Raw genomic sequence first — 25,218 nt, 5'->3', positions numbered from 1 at the left:
GGATGTAGCTTTATCGTGTGGAATTCATGCAAGCACAGGCTGCCTCACGCCACCCACACACGACTGCCATGCCACTCGTGACTCGGCTCTCTAGATCAGCCAGTTGTCTTTTCACTAATAATACGGACTTCATCATCTTCAGGTGACCTTTGTTATACATCTACATGATGATTTCTGTTAACAGATCGGTATTACTGCAGTATAGCCATGTAGCGTGACGTGAAAGTAGTTTTGAACTTTTGTCCCTGGAGCGGTAACCAGTTGCCAACCAACATGTCGTGAAATGTTCTACTTATGCGAGTGTGTGTGTGGGGGAAGCTTGACGCCTGGAAATCCCCGCTATACAAGTGTAATAGCAATTCTACGAAGACGACCAAACATTGTTTGCACCACGGTACTGTTCGGCACGCTGCGTCACGACTGTTGGGAATTGTTGCGCGATTCTAACCACACACACACACACACACACACACATATATATATATATATATATATATATATATATATATATATATATATATATATATATATATATATATATATATATATATATATATATATATATATATATAGCTTTTTCTATTGGTTTACTTGAATGCAGACTGTACATTCTACACAACAGATGCAAGATAATGCAACAATAAGAAAAATCACAACTAATTTGCTCATCCATCATTAACATAAAAAGCAGTCTTGAGAACCCGGCTAACCATATGTGGCCTTTGGAAAAAGTCGTGACGAGAACAATGATTCTTTGATGCCAGAGAGAAATTTGCAAGGTTCTCCCCACACTGTTGCTTCTGACCCATTAATGCGACGTTGCAGGTGTACCCAGGGGCGAGTGTGTGACCTTGGCGAGAATACCGAGAGGGAATTTGCTTGTAGGATTAGACATGGATTTTTTTCTTCACAGTGACTTGTATGTATGAAATGATCCCACAAGCACAAACTACGTGATGGAGCTCTCTTGTCCTTGCTGTCATATTAACTTCCATTAGATAACTCATTCTGATAAGTCACTGTCGATACTGGCCGAAAATTTGTTGTACGTAAATAAAAGTGAATTGCTTACCGAAAGGATATAGATTTTGACGATACATTTTGACTGATAATAAGACTTCCAAATACATTATATACGATAAAAAAAAAAGATTGAATATTAGTAACTGGCAATGAATCCTTACAAGTGTTCATAGATTTTGGGCAGTTTCCTATTCAGTGTATTATAAAAAAAAAATACGCAATGCCAATCGTTAGTACACACTCTACTAACAGATAAACACTGTAATTCTTATACTTAGAAGCACCTGTGCATCCATACATCTAATACAGGCGTCAGTAAAAAGCAGCATTTCAGACTCACTCCCCACCCCACGCATTATGTTGTGAACGAATGCGAGTAGCCTACATAACTGTGCGTGAATATGATGTGGCCCTCACTAATTATCTGTCTGTACCGGAAGTTTGGGTGCATACCTCTCTCTCTCTCTCTCTCTCTCTCTCTCTCTCTCTCCTAGTTGCTTCATTTCATCCTCTACTTACATGGCAAATTCTTTCTTTCTTTCTTATTCCAGTTTACGGTTTACCACATAAATCAAGACATTTTTATATCCTAAAGGTTGAAGCAAAATTATAATGAACAACTTTTCTTAAGCTTCATTTTAAACTAAACTTGTTACATCAGCATAACATTTTCTTTCCACCTAGAGTTATAATAAAGTCATATTGCATCTCACCATAGGTTGTAGACAAAACTCCTTAGGGTAGTGTATATATTAAAATACATGTACATATTGAACATGCTACATAAAGAGCTCATCCAGCATACATCTGCACAGCACCGAGGTCGATTCACTTAGGAACATACAACTCATCTCACACATCAAGGGTTCTGGCAGCTATGTGCATCACTGGCTGGCCAGGAACCAAAATAAAAACAAGGAAAACAAATTACGAGAAAATATTTGATGAATTACGCTGAAGTTGATCACAGCAGACACTGGTTGTGATAATTTTACTTCCTCTGTATTTTGAATCCACAGGAGTTCACACTGGCATCCATGACACACACAATCAACATAGCAATGCAGTTCTCTTTAGTAGTATGTTTAAAAATGCCTATTCATTTATCTTTAAGAGCTGGGCAATCTATTAAAATTTCAATTGCTTGGCTTTGAATCTGATCTATAAGTGCTCATTGGCATTTCAGCTGTACATGATATGCCGATATGCCACTCAGTTTGCCATCATGATCAGGAGCAGTGTCCATGACTCCAGCACAGAACAAAGATCTCCCTTCACTCAAAACTCGGCTGTCCATCTATCATTGGCATCCCAGCAAAATGTCCATCTCATCCTTATGTCTAGTTCCTTGTCTGTCCTTCTCTTTTATTAATCTCTAGGTTGCCAATTTAGCCTCATTAACCAACAAATATATATGCTGTTAATAAAGTCACTATACTGAATATGTATATATATAGTGAACAGGAAAACCTGTTCATAAATGAGAACACTATCTATGCATCAAATATACGCACTAACATAACACATACACACATATATTCTTATATACAAACCTTTGTTCCTACTGAGGGTAAATGTGCATTATAACTTAAAACTACGGCACAGGTCAGAAATAATCTCACATTTAAGAGAAATCACACTAAATATCATACAACTAAAGCATATACATGTTTGCTAAACAATATATGTACTGTAAATGAGATAAATGGGGTATCAGAAAAATTCAGCCAGTGTAAATCAGTATTTTCTTCCCTGGAGGAGCTGGAGATTGTCTGTTGATCTATAGTAAGTGGCCAGCATGACATGACTGAGCCATGTACTGTACCTCCAGTCATATGATGCAAACCTTTGTTACAAAAATTACATTTCTTCTATAGAATAATAAAAATCAAAACTCCACTTTAAACAAACACAAACTTGACTCCATAAAAGTACACAAGTTTTATTGTGACTAAAAAAGATTCAATAAGCGGTCAAAATGCATGAAGTGTGTAAGCTCTTTACTGCAGACACTGGTTATAAAAGACAGCACAGTATCTACACTCCAGCATGTAAGTACAGCCAGAGATAGAGTTTCGACACCCATCCACTGGTTGGGTGAGAGCTGAAGGCAGACATGGTGCAAGACTGGGTAACCAACAAGGCATGACATTGCTGGCCTTGTAGACTGTGACACTATCAGTCATCAGGACAGGAAATAAGTGTGCATGACGTAGTGTTGGTCAGACATGAGCAGTTAGCAAAAGTATCTAATAACTATTTAACCATGATGTGTCCCAATTCCTCATATTCAACATCTCTCTCATATTTTCAGCTTTTGTATTCACTTGAGAGACAGGATTTTTTTTAGCTAGCAATTAAGTATCAGAATTCATAATTTTCAACACCTCCCTCATACTTTCAGCTCTGTATGGAACTAAAGAGACAGAGCAACAGGAATGGGAATTTCTCCTCTGCATTCTTATCCCAAAATGAAATGTGATATGTCTTGTCTGTGCCTGTGTCTTTAAAGGGAACCTCAGCATGGGATACAATGATGCATGGCATATGAATGCTACATTACATCCCTTTACCTGTATTTATATTAGCCACATAAGACTGTCTGTCTAGTGAGCATGTTGAGTATTGTGACAGTAAAGTATTTAAAGGAACTTACAATAACACTTCATCAATTGCCAAGTTAGTGCAAGTCAAGCCACCCAGCCTTACTCTACATGGCCTTAGCCCAACTACTAACCAAGGAGGATGCTAAAATGCTGAATCCCGGCTGTACTTTGAATGGCAGTAAAAACATGACCATGAACTCTTTATACCAGCATTCTTGAGAGGCACGACAGGTGAATTTCTTGGTATGTTTTGGAAGCTGAGTATTTGTGTAGCTCTCAAAATGACTTAGACACAAAGCTGCCAGTGTTTATTGTCCCCTGGTTCTCACTACAAGCTATGAATGATGGAAGCAGCGACTTGTGAACTGACCGAGTGGAGAATATTTAGCTTACACTTCTAATGGAGTTAGTAGACTGAATTTTTTTATAATAATAATAATGCCAATATAAAGGATAATACAAATGAGTACATAGGCTATTATTAACCTCTATTCTTTTTAATCATTATTGCCACAATGCATCTTCCCATTTATTTCAGTACAATTCTTCCAATAAAGTTTTAAATAGATGTGGTGAATGCTGCACTGTTAGATCTGCACTTCAGACACCAATCTCACCTCCAAAGATCTGTGCCATCAATTCAGTGCTGCATCCCACTTAATCTGTCAGAACAGCGTGTCACTCAAGTGGTTCATACAGGCCGTCACTGACCGTGCACCACAGCACACTTCCCATCAACCTAAGAGTGTATTAGTTCCCACAGCCATCATCAAGAAGCTACAGAAAATCCCCTACTAGCCAATACTGCAGAAATAATGAAGATGCAAGAATGTCAGAGTTTTCTGTCACAAACTGGATTTTTCCATCAAGAATAAGACAAAACTAGGCTCTTTGGGGGATAATTACACATCTGAATGATGAATTATGTGAAGACTAAAAATATGAACTACAGTAATAATACAGAAAATGTTTATTAAAACTGATATAAGTAAAAATAATATGTAGGTCTAATGTATACAGCTAAGCATCACAGTAAGTTGGCTCATGTTAGAGAAAGAAAGGTTGTCAAATGATAAAAAGAAATGCTCGTGAAGTATCAGATATGCAAGTTGGATTAGTCAAGATTAAAGGAGTTCTAGGTAATACAATAGCCAGTCATTCTAGGCACGTAAGCAAGTTGGGATAGGCAATATTAAAGAGTCCTAGAGAATACAAGAGGCAGTGGTGGTTCTAGGTTGTGTTAAACTTAAGACTCACAAATGGAAGTACTCAAGCTGGGATACTAATTCAAAAGTTGCTGTAAAGCCAATCTTCTTTGTGAGATTTAATTAATTTCTTTGTGACGAATAATGTGAAAATTTGCTTTGATATACATACTAGTCATTGGTATATATGAGAGAGAGAGAGAGAGAGAGAGAGAGAGAGAGAGAGAGAGAGAGAGAGAGAGAGAGAGAGAGAGAGAGAGAGAGAGAGAGAGAGAGAGAGAGAGAGAGAGAGAGAGAGAGAGAGAGAGAGAGAGAGAGAGAGAGAGAGAGAGAGAAATAAAAAAAATCATTGATATATCTAAATATGTTGAAAATACCTCAAATATAATACTTTCTAAATAAAACATGAAACCCTATTTCTCTCTCTTTCTCTCTCACTTTCAAGTCTGTGGCATGAAGTCTGTTTTTGGAAGTGTTGGCAAGGGTGTACTAACGAGGTAGGTCACACACCTCACAACCATTACCACAGTTAAGTGTAGCTCAGCCAACACCATCAGTTAAGAATATACTCGTAAAACCTCTGAGCTCTGTACACTAGGGATGTAGTTTTCTTCAGAGTTACAAAGACTGAGGGCACCATCTCTGCTATAGTAACAGTGACTTAAAAGCATTCATTGCCTTCTCTAAATATGAACATTACACAAAAAATAACACACTTTGTAATGAATGTTGAATTATTTAAGGACAAGATTTCAGGAACTCCACTCCATTACATCTTCCTACAAATCAGAAATGTGTACACTGCTTGACGAAAGTGAAATAAAACGAATCGTTGTCACCTTATATAAAAATACTATAGTTATGTACTTAGACTCTTACAACAAACATTACAGTCACAGACATGTTGCTTAGTTTAGCCCAGTTCATGTAAGTCCCTCAAGAACTACATTATGCAAACAACAACTTGTGTAAAGACTAACAATAATCAACAAACCTTGGATATTCAGTTTTTTGGCTCTGATCACATTCAGACCACATAATCATGATCAGATCTGGCATCACTGGAGGACTGGAGTGGAGGCGCTGGCTGACTCCCAGTGGTGGAGGAGTCAGTGGAGTTAACAATGTCCACGGCAATCTGCACCGGGCCGGGAGGAGTGCCGTAACTCATCAGGCTGGAAGTGTCTGGGGGAATAAGGCAACATAACAATTACAAAGGTTTCCATGAATTTTATTGTTTTAGTAGTGCGACGCATTACATTGATTGATGAACACAAAATACGAGTAAGCTTGTTTTCATAAGGTAAAGTTAGCATTATTGTAACTTGTTAAACTAGAAGCACAGAATGATAGTTCTTTTTTTTTTTACCTTAAGAAAGCATAGATGGTAAATGTTTTTGGCATAGGAGACCACAGAATAACAGACATTTTTGCTATAAGAAATTCATGAGATTTCTGTAAAAATAAAACTTTGAAGTATGCAACAAAATCCTTTAAGGGATCCAAGAGACAAGCCACAAAAACTGGATAATGGATGTGTGATCCCTAAGGAATCCACAGACCCCTACAACAGCCAAACTTTCAAGACGTGCAGCACAAGATAGAACTCACCAGTAGGCGTGTCCCTTCGGGTGGCAGCGTCGTGCACCACCACAGTGACAGTTGTGGGGTCCTTGGCTTCTCCGGCTGCCTTCTCTTCTCCTCCTAAAGTAAAAGAAAGCATTAAGGACCTCACCTAACATTTCTCTTTAATACATCATGTTGTGAACGAATGTAAATGCGAGTGTATGTGAGAGTTGTGTCTCTTGTCTTGGCTACTGACCTTTCTGTGGGAGAGAGCATTTGTGTACGTATAGATGTATGTATCATGGGGTTCATATTGTTAGGTTATGAATTTCCACCTCTCTTTTCTCCTACAAGTATCTCAGAGCTTAAGACTGATCTCACTGAATATCACAATAGAAAAATTTTTATTGTCAGGTTGTAAAATTCAACTTGTCTCTTAGAAATCAATCCATGCCAAGAAATGAATCTTGTGGAACCTCTGAGATAACAGGAATTGTCATAGCAATTGGTACAACTTTGTAGTAAACACCTGGACTACTAAGGGAAGGTGAAAGGTGTTGTGACATCAGTACACACACACACACACACACACACACACACACACACACACACACACACACACACACACACACACACACACACACACTGCAGGAAGACTTAAACAAGATCTGGAAATGGAGTAAAAAATGGGAGATGGAATTCAATGTGGACAAAAGCCATGTCATGGAAATAGGAAAAAGTGAAAGACAACCAGTGGGAATCTATAAGATGGGAGATGGAGTAAAACTAGAAAAAGGAAAAAAGGAAAAGGCCTTGGGAGTGACGATGGAAGAAAACAATCAACTGGTAAGCCATGTTGATAGAATTTTCAGAGAGACATATAATTTGCTAAGGAATATTGGATTAGCATTTCACTATATGGACAAAGAAATGATGAAGAAATTGATAAGTACTAAAATAAGACCTAGATTGGAATATGCAGGAGTTGTGTGGACCCCCATAAAAAGAAACACATAAGGAAATTGGAGAGACTACAAAAAATGGCTACAAGAATGGTTCCAGAATTTAAAGGGATGACATATGAGGAGAGACTAAAAGCTATGGATCTACCAACCCTGGAACAGAGAAGAGAGAGAGGGGATCTGATACAAGTTTATAAATTGATTAACGGAATGGATCAAGTGGATAATGAGAAACTAATCCTGAGAGAAGAATATGACATTAGAAGCACAAGATCGCATAGTAAGAAACTGAGGAAGGGAAGATGTCTGAGAGATGTTAAAAAATATAGTTTCCCGCAAAGATGTGTTGAGACTTGGAACAGTTTGAGTGAGGAAGTGGTGTCAGCAATGAGTGTGCATAGTTTTAAAGAGAAATTGGATAAGTGTAGATATGGAGACAGAGCCACACGAGCATAAAGCCCAGGCCCTGTAAAACTACAACTAAGTAAATACAACTAGGTAAATACACACACATGCACACGCACATGCACACACACACACACACACACACACACACACACACACACACACACACACTTACCTGAAGCATTTTCATTGGTGGAAGGACTAGTGGCACTCTCACCATGTCTCTCCTGTTCCTGTTCCTGTTGCTGTTCCTGTTCCTGTTCCTCTTCCTCTTCCTCCTCCTCCTCAGAAGAAGACTCTGCTAATCGCTGGTATCCCTCAGGTCCACATTCCACGTTGCGGGACACCCTCCTCCGCCTTCTGTTCCGCCTCTGCTCATCAGCTTGCCTCAGAGCCTCCACAAATGGATTTTCCTGTGCAAAGGAACAGGTTTCATCATCTTCACTGTTTTCTTCTAAAACACTTTCATTAAACAATTATAAAACAGTTTCTTTCGTCTTATTTCCTATCTTCCTTGTTTTTTAAGCCTGCTTTACCACTGTATAATGCATAATACCTTAACTAAGCTATTTTCTTTACAAAAACTCTCATCATACAGTCAACTCTCGACTAACATGAATTTAAAAATTGCTATTTCAATTTGATATAACTTAATATTTAACCCTTATGTTCCGGTGATTAAACTATTTTCCAACATCCCATGACGGCTAAAGATGGTAAACCTAGAAATTGTCAGAAAACTGTTTGAATACTAATAATTATTTTCTCTTTGTTATTCTGAATACAATGATGTACTTTCTAGCTCGATGTGACCTATGAAAGTTTAGTTATTGCCTTATCAAGGATTCCTCCTCCGCCCGCTGTGTGATCCATCAAGCAGAAACAGCTCGGTGAGCGATGACACCGCACAAACACAAACACACACACTCTCTCTCTCTTTCATCTTGGAAAAGAAATTGTACACTTCCAATGAGAGAGAGAGAGAGAGAGAGAGAGAGAGAGAGAGAGAGAGAGAGAGAGAGAGAGAGAGAGAGAGAGAGAGAGAGAGAGAGAGAGAGAGAGAGAGAGAGAGAGAGAGAGAGAGAGAGAGAGAGAGAGAGAGAGAGAGAGTATTCTTTCACCCCTTTTCATATCAAGTTTCAAGCAAATAACATGTAGGTATCATCTCTCTCTCTCTCTCTCTCTCTCTCTCTCTCTCTCTCTCTCTCTCTCTCTCACACACACACACATGCCCCCTTGATCGTCTTCCCAGAACACGAGGCACGCCTGCGTCTCCGTGAGCCACTCTGGGTTCTCAATACAATGTTTGGAGTCTGTTCTCCATCACCACTATCTCTGTCTTCTCTCTGTTCTGAGAAAACAGGTGGATCCTCTGAATCATTTTCCGAGTCCTCACTACTGCTGTCTTCGCTTTCTTCAGTTTCTTCCTCATAATCACTGTCACTGTAGTCAGGCTCAGAAGCACTGCTAAATAAAAATTATCTGTCTTGTTCCATAGTGAGTTATGAACTGAGACGTCCCTTCGCTCTTATCAGGGTGCTTTCGACATGGTGGGTCGCTGGGGTTGCCAAGTGTCGCCCTCAGAATGGGAGAATAGCTTTATTACCCCAAAATATACAGAGCTAGTGGCAACACTACGGGTGGAAAAAGAAGCCAGATACTTCCACTCGCCATCTGACTCGAGAAACAGCGCGTGGAGCTCAAACATGAGGAACGAAAATTCTTGATTACGGGAACGATAGCCGTCGCTACGGACACACTGATGCAATCGTTCATATACGATCGCCGAAACACAAGGGTTAAGAAAGTATGATCAAATAATGTGTTTTATTCAATTTAACCCTTAAAGTATGGGGGTTGATTTATTTTCCGTCTGTTACAACGGGGAAAAATCACACCTGTCAAAAATGCAAAAAATATTTTTTCCTTATAAAAACATATCTCTTTGTGTTATTCTGAGTACAACGATGTAATCTTTAACATGTTATGACCTCTGAGACCAAAGTTATTGCATATCAAAAAATTCATGGCAGAACCCGCCGCTAAGAAATACCCCCCAAGCTCCGATAACACCGTGCCCTCTCTCTCTCTCTCTCTCTCTCTCTCTCTCTCTCTCTCTCTCTCTCTCTCTCTCTCTCTCTCTCTCTCTCTCTCTCTCTCTCTCTCTCTCTCCTTTTGGGCATTTGAATTTGATGTAAAAGTAGGAACTTTTGCACTTTCATGTCAAGAAAATGCGAACTCAGATATATGAAATGATGTGCAAAACAGGAAAAGAAAAAGAAACCACATATTACAAGTATTGTGGATTTCTATAAGAATTGGAATCTGCCAACTCTTATTAGCAATAGGATTGACGTGACTTGGCCGACAAGCACAGTCTTGTAGAGGCAACCATGGGGTGACACACACCAGCGCATTGCTCGAGGGAAATAGGCTACATGAGGAGGTTTATGAACGTCGCTGTGAGGGTTGGTCTCTGTCTCCCAGATCACTATCAGAATCACTACTGGAGTCTTCACTTTCTTCTGTCTCAATAAAAAATCAGTCTTCATTTTCATCACTCCTCAATGTCATTACCGAGTAACACTGACATAACATCACTTGGAGTACCGTTTCCTCCCTCCGGGTCATAGGGGTTGCCAGATGTCTCCTTGAAATGGGAAAAGATGACCTATTGTGAGGTCTCAAGGCTCAAGTAGGCGAGCGAGAAAAGATGCCAGATACTTCCAGTTAACCAAGGCCCAATAGTGAGGGGGAGGGATTCAAATGTTTAGTGCGGAAAAATCATGATTACTGGTACGATCCCCGCCTCTCCGCATGCAACGCTACAATCATATCGATACAATCACTGTACTTTAAGGGATAATGCAAGTTAACTAGACTTGATGACATTACACACACCCACACTGCTTCTGGTGGGAATCACACCAGGCATGGATCCAAAAAATTTAACGAGCAGAGCAACTTCTGGCCGCGAAATGGCATCCATGAACCCATAGGGAGAATATTGCTGCCATGGTAATAAAATTGCTAACAGGTTGCCTGTAAAACCACCTCCCGTAGTGTTACTGTCTCATTTATACATTTATGTTCATTAAACAACATTTCTATTAGCATTTTACAAGCCTTACCACCAAGAAAGGATTGTTTTGTGCTGCACACAGTGAAATCTTGCAAGGAACATGGAAAACAAAGCTGATGAGGACCCATTTGTAATCGAAGGCAGCAGCTTCTTGTGACCCACTTTACCTTGTTCTTTGTTTTCACCACAATATCTTTGTTTCCTCCCCCTTTATTGCCTGCTATAATGGACATAATACCTTTGTATTCATCATGTATATGAATACATATGTCCATTATAACAGGCAATAAAGGGGGAGAGATGAAAATAATGTAATAAAGCAAGGGACAAGGTAAAGAGGACCACAAGAAGAAGAATGGCTGCCGCTGAATACAAATGGCTCCTCATCTTCCACTTTCTTTTCCATGTTCCACGCAAGATTTCACTTTGTGCATCATAAAACAATCTTTCTGGTGGTAAGGCTTGTAAAATGCTAATAGAAATGTTTTGTAAACATAAATGTATAAATGAGATCTCACTCCTCAGTCTAGAGGTAACCCACAATGAGTGGATCGTTTCTCTGCATTTTCACCTTGTATCCTATACTACGGCATCCAAGCATCCCTCACAGGAAAAAGATTCCAAGAAATCAAGGAAGATTGTGACCACTGAAGAGAAATTGGAAATGTTAGATCGCTATGCTAGGGAAGAAAAGATCTCCGTGATTGTCCATGCAATGGGACTGAGGGAGAGCATGTTGCATACAATCAGAGCTAATTGAATAAGAACATGTATTTTTAATGTTTCTGAGACTTAATAATGTAGATTTTTTAAGATTTGAGTAACAAAATCCCCAAAATAGGCAGACTTTCCCAGTAGCAAAGAACGTAACCCCCCAATATTACCATTGTTTTCTATGGGTAAATTATGTTTGAATAATGCAATGCCTCCAGGAATGTAACCCTCACATTAATGGAGAGTTCACTGTATATTGAAAGAATAGTCATATATTTTTTTTACAGACTTCTGACTCTCTACAGTATATTTTCCAGACTAAGTCTTTCCTCTAACACTTCTCACATACTTTGTCACTACTCACCCTCTGATTGGCAAAGGTACCACCCTGTGTCCCTCCATCCGAGTTAATTAAAGGGCTGGTCTCATCCTCAGAGTCTGTTTCAAGGTCCGATGCTCGCTCGTCCCCGGTGAAAACCTTCCTCTTGCACACTGGACACACACGCCTGTTCTTGGTCAGCCATGGGTCAATGCACTTTGAGTGGTACGCTGAAAGGAGAAAAATGATAGTATATGGGTCCATTTTGGAATGAGGGAGAGGGAGAGGGAGAGGGAGAGGGAGAGGGAGAGGGAGAGGAGAGGAGACAGGGAGGGAGAGGGAGAAAGAGAGGGAGATGCTTTGCTTTGAAGTTTACATCCCTACTATTTCAATTATATAAAGTACATTGAAACTCCACCGCAATCTATTAAAAATTCTCAAGACTAGATAAATACACAGTGTGTAGTGTACGCACAAAGCAAACCACTAACACTGCCTTTGCTCCAAGACTATGTTATTCAAATATACAACAGACAGATAAATCACTGACAAGTTAATATCACAACACACAAGAGGTAACAAAAGGAGACACAATCTACCATTTCAAAACACACAAGGTACAACCACGCCACGTTCTCACCATGTTCACAGGGAAGGACACGCAATTTGTCGTTGTCTACATAGTCCTCGAGGCAGATAGCGCAGCACTCATACGGGTCACCCTTCTTAAACTTATGGATGGGGAGCTTCTTGAGAGAGCGAGAGGAGAGGCGGTGACGGCGAGAGCGACGGTAATCCCTCACACACTTCACAATCTGCAGAATATGTTGGAGCAGAGGATTTTTTTTTAATATATAGGGGAAATCTGGATAAGGGCAACAAAAACAATTAAACAAAAAGGTCTAATTGGATCACAACAGGATTATTACAAAGCATGATGAAGACTTACAATGAGCAATAGGTGTTGAAGTGGTAATGTTTTCACTGCTATCTGGCTCATTTTTCCTTAATTTCTAATAATTTTGAGACGTTTTTACCTGTTTTACAGCCACCTTCAATCATTAAATTGGTTGGAAATTGCATAATATATTACTTTCAATCAATTTCCTTCTTGTAGATGCTTATAAATATTTAAAGCATTACTTCTAGTGCTGTTACTGGTTTCATATAGCAGTGAAGGAGTTAAGAGAGATACACAACAATACATACATTGCATAATCACATCATGAGTATTGCAAGACTTGATCAAGACATTCTATTATCACAATACTTAACACCTACAGCTACTTCATAACCCTCAGTTCATTTGAAAGTAATACAAGGTTAACTATACACAACTCTACCTTGTATTCATTATTTCAAACCTTTACAGAGCAGATAATTCGTACTATGCTGTTTTTTCACACAAGTCTTAGTGGCAAACTTGAAAAAAATCAGAAGCCAAGTACAATAAGATTGCACAGACTTTGAGTAGCTATGAGCAAAATATATGAATAAATAAAAAAACAACTAGAAGACATAAAACAACACCTCTGATAACATCACAAAAGCCAAACAAAATTAAAGAAATGATGAATCAGACCAAACACAATGTAGTACAGGAAATGACAGAACACTCATACACACAGCTAAACGAGGAGGGACATACAAAAGTACAAGAAAACAAGCAACAATACACAAATTGGACCACAATCTGAAACACTCCTGCACCACACCACCACTTCTTTCTAAAGGCTTTTAGTCAAGGCTACATAGATTTCTCAGTGTATTTTCATAGTTCAAGCAATAGATTAATAAGATTTCTACATTACTAACAGGAGAAACACTCTTGAGAACCCAACAAGTCATCTCTGTGGCCTTGGAATATAGTCAAGGTGAGGAACCAACAAGTTTCTGAATAAGGGATACTGAGAGAGGAGAGGCAGGCTACTCAGGGAAATACTTCATACCATAGTGATGCAAAAGGCCATCATGAAGACCAACATGAGGACAATGTATCCAAGTATGATGGGTAACCAGTTCACAGGGGTGCTTGGACCAGCTGTGATTTGCACCGTATAGTTTCTTGTTCACAGGACAAAAAGAAGGCACTGCTTTTAAACATATGTAGTGGTCTCTCTCTCTCTCTCTCTCTCTCTCTCTCTCTCTCTCTCTCTCTCTCTCTCTCTCTCTCTCTCTCTCTCTCTCTCTTGCACAAACCCACACCTGCCCTACTAGAAATTTGTGTTTATAAAAGCAGAAGAGAAGAATTGAGAGGAATAGGCATGAGTCAATAAAGAAAACAGCAACAAAGAAAAGAAAAAAGGAAAAAAGGAAGAAGGCAAAGAAAAAAACACTAGGGAAATTTAACATGCATTACAAGAGGAAGCGACTAAATCACATACATGAAAAACAAACAAGAAACACAGACAAAGGTTCTTATTAGTAAGGATACATGTGTGTGTGTGTATGTGAGTGTGTACAGCAAGGCAACTCACCATAAAAGAGAGCATCACTATGAAGCAGATGGCAATGGTGATGGCAAAGGGAACCAGGTAGTTGGCTAAGTTGAAGGGCAGGTCATCCGTCAACTCCAGGTAATACTTAATAGGGAAGCTGCAGGAGTACAAGCCACCTATAGATACTTTGTTACTTTGCAGACTTGTAGTACTAAATGGACACACTATAGTTACTTTTCAAATATGTAGTACTAAATGGACGCAATGTAGTTACCTTGCAGACTTGTAGAACTAAATGGACACAGATTTACGGCACTAAGTGGAGACACTATAGTTACTTTGCACAGACTTATGGTACTAAATAGACATAAGGAATTAAATGTACCACTGTCCTATTAGCAGGTAATGGGGAGGCTGCAGGAATACATGTGTCTACAGTTATTTAGCAGAGAATTATGGTACTAAAAGGGATTAGGTACCATTGTGTTGGCAGATTAAATAGGTGTGTTAAGTTGCATGTCTTTGATATACAACAGAAAATAAAACAGAAAATGAAATAAAGTGACTCATAATAAATCACAAGGGTATTCCTTAGTCTAATCCTTCTCAGTAGTAAAATAAAATGACTCCTGACAAAATATGGTGTCCTTTGCTCTATTTCCAATTAATACAAGAATAAAATGACTCATAATAAGTCTGATAATCCTTTCTCTATTCCCTGCTACCAGAAAATAGAATCACTACTAATAAATGTGGTATTTCTAGGATTCTAACACCTAATTCACCACAGTCCATTAACTTCCACTCATCCCTTTTGCTGAACACATTCCTTGAGGTTTACACTTACCCAGCTTTGTAGGAGAAGCGCTTGGTGATGAGAAAGCCATCCTCTGCACCAATGAAGACAGAGGGAATGTTCACCTGGCTCGCTATGGTGGAGTCATTGCTGCCCATACGTACTGCACAACAAAACTATTAGTATCAATTCATTCACCTCCAAAATAATCTTCAAGAATATCATTACAGTTAATATAAGTGACAGATTCCAGCTTGCACACAGAGGACTGGACTGTAGACTCATAACTTGAAATATTAATCTTCAGGAGATAGAAGAGGAGAGACGAAAAAACCTTCAGAAAGACATATGGATGAATGCACACACACTAAGTAAATATAACCACATGCACACACTTAAATAACTGAAGAAACTGTGTGCATGGAGGATTCACAACCTCAGACAAATATGGCAAATTAACTTTAAAAAGACATGACATTACAACCTTGACTCAATTCTAATAAGAACAACTAATTACATATACAAACACACAGAGCCTTACACAACTCATTGGAGCCGACATTGTAGACTATAACAGCCAAGTAGCCAGCCTGCTGAGCATTGAGAACTTTGTCAGTAAAGGAGCAGTTGTACCTCCTCACCACTGCAATCCACGGCCCATAATACTTGGAGACATTAGGACTTGGGGGCACAACAGGCAGTTTGCAAGCATCAGGGGGATCCACTGCTATTGCCACACCCTGACAACAAAATAGACAAAATAGATCAATTAAATTCTGGATCTCCCTACCTGTGTTTCCATCTTCCTATGACCTTAACTGATTTAAGAGGGAGCTTTGAAGACATCTATCCTATTCTTTTGGCTAACTCTCTCAGATCTCAGAGCCTGGCATCTAAGTGAGCCTTTATGTTTTTTTTTTTTTTGCCCTTAGCCATAATACCCCAATTACATAAAAAAAAAAAAATAATAACATAAATAGAATAGAAAAAAAAAATAGGAGGAAGATTTACACATGTGAGGAAATAAGGCACTGCAAAACAGAGCAGGTGGATAAAACAGTAAAGAATGTTGCCATGACAGATTCTTGTGTTCCAATGGTACACAGTGAATGAGATGTGACAGATGACTTCTGATTGCCATAAGATTGACAATCATAAATTCTGTTACCTATTACAGTTAGTGAAACCAGAAGCACTGCATAGAATACCATCCCTGGAGTGTATCATTCCAGTTATTCCTGTCTTAAAGTTTCACTTGTGGTATCATCAATAAACATGGCTCAGAATTAAGTGTTTTCATGACTAACCTGCAATTTACTTCTATGCATGATTTCTTGGTCAATCTTTAAATTCCTTTAAATGGGCAATCATGACAGACCACCATTAAGTCCTGTGTCTCCTTCAACTCTTCACTATGAACTCCCAAGCTAAATAAAATACTGTGTTGAAGATCTTGATGATAATTTAAATCAAGATACTACTGACAGCACAAGCAGTAATCAATACAATAATTCAAGCTCTCTAGTGACTCTTGTGTCATAATTTTCTTGGTAAATCATCTTAAGTTACTCAAAAAGAAAAAAGTTAACAATAATAAGGAAACACCAAGACCTCACCTGGAACCCATCTAAGGATATCAAAGGTCCAAAACTGGCTGGGGAGTCTTCAAACATGGTCACAGTTTGGTTACCCTTCTTCACCAACACATCTGCTGCAGTGCGGTGGACCAGAGTTGCCACCGTCACCACTGCCGCCACCACACGCCACATCTGAAGTAAGATAGTCACCTCAGGGCTGGCCTTCTCAACGTCCAATGAGAAACGTAATCATACATTTCTTAGTGTCTTACAATTATTCTGTCTACTAAAGACATCTAAATAGGATCTCAGATTAATGGTTTTTGGGGCAAATGTAATTAACACTGACTATGTATTCTGATCACTGTCTATACAAATATTTAACTATAAATGCAAGAAAGGATAGTGAGTATGAGTAGCTGGCTGTTACAAGGAGGCCAACCACAGTGAAAGAGAGTTAAAAATGCTTTCCTGTTCTATACTTTCCATTACGTCTTGTAGCTGGCTGTTACAAGGAGGCCAACCACAGTGAAAGAGAGTTAAAAATGCTTTCCTGTTCTATACTTTCCATTACGTCTTGGAAATAGGATTCAAGTGATCTTATCTCTATTGTGTGTGAAGCTACCATTCACTGATCATGGTAGTGTTATGTTTTTTTCTGAGACATGGAGGATATTATAGAATAGAACATATTTCTACTTCCTTTTCATGATGGCTGGCACTTGGCCCATTGTTGCAGCCAGCCAATCATCTGTTCTGTAGAGCACTTAATAGTCAGGAGTATTTATTTTATTCTTTTTCTTTCTTTCTCTATTTATTTATACATATATTGTTTTATGTAAGAGGAGGATGAAGTACCTTTTCTCTAAAGAGAGGCCACATGCTGAGGGTGCAGCAGGTTCTTGACAACAGTCCAGCACTCTGCACAATGCTCAACGGAGGCAGAGCTTACCATGCAGCTCTCATTTTGAACCCATGGCAGGCTCCTCTGGAAGGCCACGAAGAAAAGAAACATCGAATCGAGAGAATGTAATCAATAAGTAACTGGAAAAATATAGGCACTTACAATGTTTTTCTGTAATAAACTGTTGATGGTTTTAAGTAACATTATAAAATGACTAACAAACTGATTTGCTTACAATACACTTGTAACTCAGTCTTATATTTTTAGAATTCACCTCCTCCAGTAATTTCTTCCCTTATGGACTGGTATACCCACAGAATTGGACTATCTCCTTTTTTTTTTTTATCATATATTACTTTCCTGACTGCCTAACCAAAGCAATTAGGAAGAGCCAACCAGGTGAGTCTTAAGTCTTAAGAAATCTCTCTATCCATAATTCTAGACTCTGTGAATGATGTGTGTGTGTGTTTAAGTGACACTACCTTGATATATGATATTACAGGTGTCCTAAGTGCTGGTGGCAAAAAAGCTAGTTAAATGAAGCACAAATGACAGGCAGAAACATTTTGACACAAGAATGATCATCAACAGTGTTACATGAGGCCAGGACAAGTGAAGTTAAATCAAACCACTACCTTGATCCACGCCTACAGGTGTTCCCAAAGCTATGGTGGTGAAGTCAATAAGTAACTGGAAATATATGGGCGCTTATAATGCTTCCCTGTAATAAACCCTTAATAATAGAAATCTCTCTACTCATAATTCTAGACTCTGTGAATGTTGCGTGTGTGTGTTTAAGTGACACTTCCTTGATAGTACAGGTGTCCTAAATGCTGATGGAGAAAAATACTCGTTAAAAGAAACGTTATGACACAAGTATGATTGTAAATAGTGTTGTATGATGCCTGAACAACGAGTGAAGCTAAATCACACCAATATCTTGATCCACGGCTACAGGAGTTCCCAGAGCTATGGTGGTGGAGTCAATAAGTAGGTAACTGGAAATATAATCATAGGCACTTGTAATGCTTCCCTGTAATAAACCCTTAGTAATAGAAATCTCTATCCATAATTTTAGACTCTGTGAATGTTGTGTGTGTGTGTTTACGTGACACTACCTTGATATATAACAGTACAGGTGTCCTAAGTACTGGTGGAGAAAAATACTTGTTAAAAGAAACGTTATGACACAAGAATGATCGTAAATAGTGCTGCATGAGGCCAGGACAACGAGTGAAGCTAAATCAAACCACTACCTTGATCGACGGCTACAGGTGTTCCCTGTGCTATGGTGGTGGAGTCAATAAGTAACTGGAAATATATAGGCACTTGTAATGCTTCCCTGTAATAAACCCTCAGTAATATAAATCTCTTTAGCCATAATTCTAGACTCTAAATGTTGTGTGTGTGTGTGTGTTTAAGTGACACTACCTTGATGTATGATAGTACAGGCGTCCTAAGTGCTGGTGGAGAGAAATACTTGTTAAATGAAGCACAAGTGACAGGCAGAAACATTTTGACACAAGGATGATCGTAAATAATGCTACATGAGGCTAAGACAATGAGTGATGCTAAATCAAACCACTAACTTGATCCACGGCGGTTACAGGTGTTCCTTATGCGATGGTGGTGGAAAATACTCCCTAAATGACGCACAAAATGACACAAGAGGAAAGTTTGTTCCAGTCTGATTCTTCTATGAACGTAACATGTAGCAATCATGTATACTCCAGCTTGCCTTCCCTCCCACACTACTGCATCTACACTCACACGCTCCAGAACAAGGGGCAGTGGTCAAGATAGTGTGGCCTTGTGACTCTCAGGTGTAAATTGATAAACAGAAAAAAAAAGGAAAACAAACAGTAATGGCGGGTTGCTGCTTATATCTTAGGCCTTTGTTTACGTTTCTTCATTAATACCTACTTTTATCTACTTATCACGTGATTGTATGAGCCTACAGGTGTGGTAGTAACCTTTGACTCGGACATTTACCTTGCGTGAGTGAGAGAAAATCGTTGTTTTGTCTCCACATCAAGTTTTGTTTCCTCACTGCGCAATGCAACCTTGAAAATTATATCCGTGTTAACTACTGGAGGCTTTCAAAATATCTTCTTTTATAATGGTAGTCTTTGTGGTAACTTACCACTAAATATACTTTTATAAATATTCAGAGATTATAATATCTGGAAGTTTTTTCTTCATATTAGCAGAGAGTGAAGTTTGATATACATGAAAACTGTTTTATAACCCGCCCTGATAGCTGTATTGATGTTATACGTGCGTGAATTATGGTATATGGTGACTAAAGCAATAATGGTACCTTTCTGCCTTTTATTTGAAGCATGTAATTTATTCATATAGTCTTATTAGGCATACAAAAGGTGTTTTTCTTTATCTTTCTTTTTTTCATTTTCTCAGCATACATCATTGACATCCAGCACATTCGTAAAAGTATCTATTAAAATTATGAGTAGAAAATTATTTACTGTGAATATACAAATCGTACCTAGGAAAACAAATGTGCTGTAAGTAGAACAGAGTGACGTCACGATTACGTCACACCACAACAACAACACACTGTCACGTGCGCTCCGCCTCACGAGTAATTTCCTGACACGATTTCTTTTCCTGAGACAATGAGAGGGTGAACGATGGGGTATAACCTCGATAATGGTAGCTTCTCAATGATAAGATACATGTAGTTATTTATTTTCCTTGTCTTTGGTTTGTTATTATATTCTCGTTACAAATTATTAGGAATGCGCAATGTGGCGCTCCTGTGTGATAAGGAATCCGGTGACAGCCAATTAGGAAGATAAGATTATAATGAGTTTACTTTTGTTTAATTCATTCACAGATTTGTCACCTGTAACTTGATGCAGTTTGATTTATTCATTCATGGTGTGTGTGTGTGTGTGTGTGTGTGTGTGTGTGTGTGTGTGTGTGTGTGTGTGTGTGTGTGTGTGTGTGTGTGTGTGTGTGTGTGTGTGTGTGTGTGTGTGTGTGTGTGTGTGTGTGTGTGTGTGTTTCAGTATAATGTATACTTGGAAAAGGCATGAAAGTATAACCGTGAATACATCTTTATTTTTATTAGAAATAGAAGTCTTGAAAGTTGTTAATAGCACGAATACAATAGACAATAAAGTGTAAAGGTTGAAAAGTGAGGTTATATGTCGAAATTCAAATTCTCACTGCTATAGCATAATAAACGGAGAATACGTATTTTCCTCATAACATCGACAGCATAGTGTTGTGGTGTTGTGGTGTACAAAGCAAGTGGTCCACGGTGTCAACAATACTGCAAAGCTAAGTCTAATATTTAACACAACACCCATTATGACACAGCTCTCTTTAATCCACTGTCCACTTTCAGGCAAAATAATGAAGCGCACAGGCCATGATGTAGTCAGCGACACGGAACACCTCTAAGTTTATAATGATTGAGAAATAATTAACTAACAGGACCTTCATTACAAAACCGAGGATCGAGAATGGAGCGATAAAGGAAGACACCAAGTAACACGCAGCGTACAGGAAGGCAGAGAGATACACCCAGAAGAAAACACTAAACGCTACTCCCTTTTCAATGAGTAAACTTGAATATATCGGAGACGTCAACCTGTTGTCATTAAAAATCTCAATCGGTTGGTACTTGTTGACAAAAGTTTTCGATCTCTGAGTGACTTGAGCTTGCCCATCGTGTAGTGAAGTGGGTCCTTCTCTCAACACAATGCGGGTACCTCGAGGTTTTCGCCTCCGTGTTTGCATCTTGAATGGATAAGCCTTGGAAGATCTAGTGTCGTTAAAACTGATGATTCCTTTACAGACAGGGAACGTGTTAGTTACTGGGGAGGTTTTACTCTTGTGTACAACAGGTTGTAATCGGTGAGACTGTTCTGAGAGGCGGTTGTAATCTAGCGAGCCACAGACGCAACCCTGAACGCAGCATCTGTTGGGAGGAGAGTGGTGGTGAGTGAGATGATTTGTAGTGGTGCGGGTGAAGAATGGATCAATATGAGACAGTAATGGTGCTTGCTAGACGTCAATATATGTACAGTCGCGGTCATACGTCGTGTCTTGGTTCGTCACAATTAATGATGCATCGTAGCCAGGTCAGCTTCGAAGATTTGAACAGCGTGTGTCGTGAGGAGAGAAGTGTGAGATCCCAGGAACTTGGTGAGGGGAACTTGAGCTGTTTACAATTCATCATGGTGACGAAACATGACACAAATTATGACCTCGACTGTGCATGATACCGAAATATGGACGATACTGACCTCTCATTGTTACCTTTGGGTGTCCAGGCAACGCTCGCACCACCCTCAAGACGCTCAGCAGTACCCCAGCACCCCGCCAACACCACCACCACCACTACCACCCTGGCCGCTGTCATGGTGCAGACCACGCTCATGTTACCAGTGAGAAATAGTCACCACCCACTTGGACATCTCGTGAAAAACTTGTAAATATAAAGGGTACATTGCTGTCGGTGTTTGTATGATTTTTGTCGAACTTGGTGAAATGGCGGCTGTTAAATTATTAATTGTATCCTTACTGAGAGAAAGTATGTTTGTATGTGATGTGATTCAGCCGCATACCGAACACGATCTCGTCATGGTGTGTGTCTCGAACTATTTCCATTAAGCTCGAGTCAATGCCTGAACTATTCACTGGTGGCATTGGCTTGCTAGCCGCACGTAGGCATCTGCTGAACACAACTGTAACCTTCGACAAGCAAATGTCGCTTCTCCCGCGAACACTGCATGCGTTGTATTTTCATGGCCACTACTTTAATTTGCGAAGTCATTAGTACTACGGCTGTCACAATACTCTGTCTTCCACAAACTCTTTTAATATTTTACCTCATTGAAAAACTATATCACTGACCTTAAGAGTGTGGCGTATGTTTTTACCTATTTTTTTTCAGCTTTTGTGTATGTGAGGGCATAATTAAAACAGCGATAAAAATAATGTATGTATGGTTTTAATACTCTTGTGTATAATACAAAGGACCAGACATTTATTTTTTGGCTAGAAAACGAGATGCAACTAAAACATAAGTGTAACAGAAAACGAATCTTTAGCATGGTAGACTTGAATCTACATCAAAACCACGGAACACATTGCCTTGGGCGAACTGCCTCACCCACCACCCGCCCACACTCTCAGCGACCACCTCATGTAAGCGCCACGCAGCCTCAACCATGAAACTGCCACGGTGTCTACTTGGCTACCTCAGTTCAATAAAATGTACGTTTTAAGCATGATCCCGAAAGACACCATGGCACTAGAAATAAATCAAAGATGGAAGAGCTTAATTTTTTAGCATCTGCGATTTTATATTGGGTCTATAAAGCTGCCTACATGCTATGAAAATAAAGTAACATGTAATTTTAGTTGTAAGAGGATTAACACCACAAAGCTATCACTGTGCTCACTAATGTGGACAATCTTTCTAATTATGAAATGTCATTTGGCCTATGTAATCCCTAGAAATCTCGATACACATCCGCCTACCTTTAGAACAGAAGATAATAAATTAAGGGAAGCTGCAGGAAGCCATCAGGCCTACACGTGGCATCCGCTGTGTAAAACATGCCTGCCACTTCCACCTATCATCCTCATCCATAGATTTCCTTAATCTTCCAAAGCTCCCTAATGACTCAGCATTAACAACCTAATTATTAAGTATGTTCCATTCATTGACCACTCTGTTAATTTTCATTCTAATACACTGCCTTGCACAAGTGGGTTTCCCCAGGAGCAGGATGGTGTTCAGGTAATCCTCACTGCACCAAGGTGAAGCACGCACAGTGAAGTGGTCTGGATACTGTTATACTGGAGGGTGATCTAATGGTCACGATCAGGGCATTCCCTTCGAATGGAAATCCCGGTACAGATAACATCGTGGACGTGAACTACTGTATCCATCTGTCTCTCTCACACACGTACACACACACACACACACACACACACACACACACACACACACACACACACACACACACACACACACACACACACACATGCAGTAACTTTTTCTGGATCTGACGTGCGGGCAGGAGCGTGGCGTGGCCCCTCCCTGGGCAAACATCTTCCATGACAAGCAAGTTTGCAAGGCTGAATATCCCTCCACAAGCGCCTCTTCCTTGCCTCTTCCCCTCCTATTTGAAGAGTGACCACCCCACCAGCCGTCCAGGTGTATCTGCCCCCCACCAGCTGCTTATAAAGGCTCCGCAGGGATGTCCAACTCAGAACTCTCTCTTCTCGTCAGCTGGAAGGTAATTTTCCGTCTCGGTGAGTGCTTCTTGCCGCAGGCCACGTCTCCTGGGCCTCCTGGGCCTCCTGGACACACACCACTTTAACCTGTCATGACGCGGTGCCCTCACTGACTCCATTCCGACACAGGCACGGCGCGGAGCTGCAGCTAAAGTGATCATGAGTCCCATGGTGGTGTCTCGACTGTCGCTGGTGGTGGTGCTGGCGATGGTGGCGACCACGGCCTCCGCCCAGTCCACCGTCGTCACGTGCACGTCCCAGAGTCCAAAGTATTACACGGTCACGGTGCTACAGACGGTAACGAAGCTCCTCCTGAGGCCTGACGACCCCTGCACCTTGGCCGACAATTGGAGGCCAAGCTAGTCAACAGATACGCGCCTCTGCCTGCCCATGGTTATCTGCCACCCCCGCCTGTCCACGGTTACTTGCCCCCACCACCTGCCCACGGATATCTGCCCCCACCCGCCCATAGTTACCTGCCACCGCGTACTCCAACACTCATCACCATCACGCCCACCACCGTCACGCCATCCTTCATGCTTCCCACAGTGGAGAACATAATATCGCCACCGTGCCGCTGCGACAAATGTTCCGTCGTCTTGAGCGAGAACCCGTGCGAGTGTGTGCGTGATTTCGGGTGTGGCGGCCATGGTGGGGTGCGGACAGGCGGGAATGGGCGCTAACTGGCTCTTCCCTCCCATGCTGCTGGTGATGGTGCATGACAGGTGGGTCAGGGCAGGCCGCTGCTTGCTTGGTACAGTTCAGTAGCTTATCATCATCCTTCGCCAGCTTCCCTGCCCAACCAAAACCTCCACATCACTTCCTCTTCGTGATAATTATGAGAAGGAATGAAACGAGGCATCCGGTGGCTCTTCATCTCGGCGTACACACACACACACACACACACACACACACACACACACACACACACACCTGGGCCTGAAGAAGACACCAGCGAGGTCATCTGATAGGAAAAATCTTCCTTAAACAAATAAACATAAACAAACTCGCGTAAGGCAAACACCTCTGCAAGGCAAGTTGACTTCATAATTACCTTGGTCAAGACTGGACGTCCCTCTCATCCAGTTTGTAGCCTGACGAGGTACGAAGTTATCCACACCTGTTGTCCTCCACCGGTAGCATATAAAGATTGCACAGGCCTGGCTAGCACAGAACTCCTATTCTAGTCGTCAGGAGGAGACCACTTTACGCCTCTAAGTGATCATGTGTCTCCAACTGTCCCTGCTGGTGGTGCTGCTGACTGGCACTGCATTCACTCACGCCGCCATCATTGACTTCGCGCCCCGGGACCTCGAGACGCAGACGCTGACGAAGCTCCCGA

The 25,218-nt window shown here is 40.4% G+C and overlaps 2 protein-coding genes across 5 annotated transcripts; both read right to left on the bottom strand.

The window, feature by feature from the left end:
- Positions 1–1,640: 1,640 nt before the first annotated feature.
- LOC123510654 (E3 ubiquitin-protein ligase RNF13-like) lies at positions 1,641–19,695 on the bottom strand. 4 transcript variants are annotated; one of them, XM_045265981.1, is made up of 12 exons: positions 19,590–19,695; positions 17,552–17,681; positions 16,733–16,885; positions 15,658–15,856; positions 15,168–15,279; positions 14,360–14,477; positions 12,523–12,697; positions 11,928–12,112; positions 7,943–8,180; positions 6,446–6,538; positions 5,829–6,019; positions 1,641–4,368 (listed from the first exon to the last, which is right to left on the bottom strand). In XM_045265981.1, the coding sequence occupies exons 2-11, from the start codon at positions 17,573–17,575 to the stop codon at positions 5,862–5,864; spliced, it is 1,455 nt and encodes a 484-aa protein (XP_045121916.1). In that variant the 5' UTR covers positions 17,576–17,681; positions 19,590–19,695; the 3' UTR covers positions 1,641–4,368; positions 5,829–5,861. The 4 variants fall into 4 exon arrangements, with proteins under 4 accessions (XP_045121916.1, XP_045121912.1, XP_045121914.1 ...); XM_045265977.1 differs by having other exon boundaries at positions 1,641–6,019; XM_045265979.1 differs by lacking the exon at positions 19,590–19,695 and adding an exon at positions 19,187–19,555 and having other exon boundaries at positions 1,641–6,019.
- A 988-nt stretch (positions 19,696–20,683) lies between these two features.
- On the bottom strand, positions 20,684–22,008 carry LOC123510542. Its single transcript, XM_045265799.1, has 2 exons — positions 21,875–22,008; positions 20,684–21,546 (listed from the first exon to the last, which is right to left on the bottom strand). Exons 1-2 carry the CDS (start codon positions 22,006–22,008, stop codon positions 20,967–20,969), a joined length of 714 nt encoding a protein of 237 aa, XP_045121734.1. The 3' UTR covers positions 20,684–20,966.
- Between the last annotated feature and the right edge of the window lie 3,210 nt (positions 22,009–25,218).

This window comes from Portunus trituberculatus, chromosome 29 (assembly GCF_017591435.1).
Source record: "Portunus trituberculatus isolate SZX2019 chromosome 29, ASM1759143v1, whole genome shotgun sequence".
Taxonomy (NCBI): Eukaryota; Metazoa; Arthropoda; class Malacostraca; order Decapoda; family Portunidae; genus Portunus; species Portunus trituberculatus.
This window is presented reverse-complemented; position numbering and strand designations above follow the sequence as displayed.

What these genes read in the sequence shown, in the direction of transcription:
- LOC123510654 (XM_045265977.1), bottom strand. Translation starts at nt 17,575, where the DNA reads ATGTGGCCTCTCTTTAGAGAAAAG. An exon ending in TATCCTTAGATGGGTTCCAG is followed by an intron (nt 15,857 to 16,732) that starts GTGAGGTCTTGG and finishes TTTTGTTGTCAG; the next exon opens with GGTGTGGCAATAGCAGTGGA. An exon ending in CGCTTCTCCTACAAAGCTGG is followed by an intron (nt 14,478 to 15,167) that starts GTAAGTGTAAAC and finishes GTACTCCTGCAG; the next exon opens with CTTCCCTATTAAGTATTACC.
- LOC123510542 (XM_045265799.1), bottom strand. Translation starts at nt 22,008, where the DNA reads ATGAGCGTGGTCTGCACCATGACAGCGGCCAGGGTGGTAGTGGTGGTG. An exon ending in CCCAAAGGTAACAATGAGAG is followed by an intron (nt 21,547 to 21,874) that starts GTCAGTATCGTC and finishes TCCTCCCAACAG; the next exon opens with ATGCTGCGTTCAGGGTTGCG.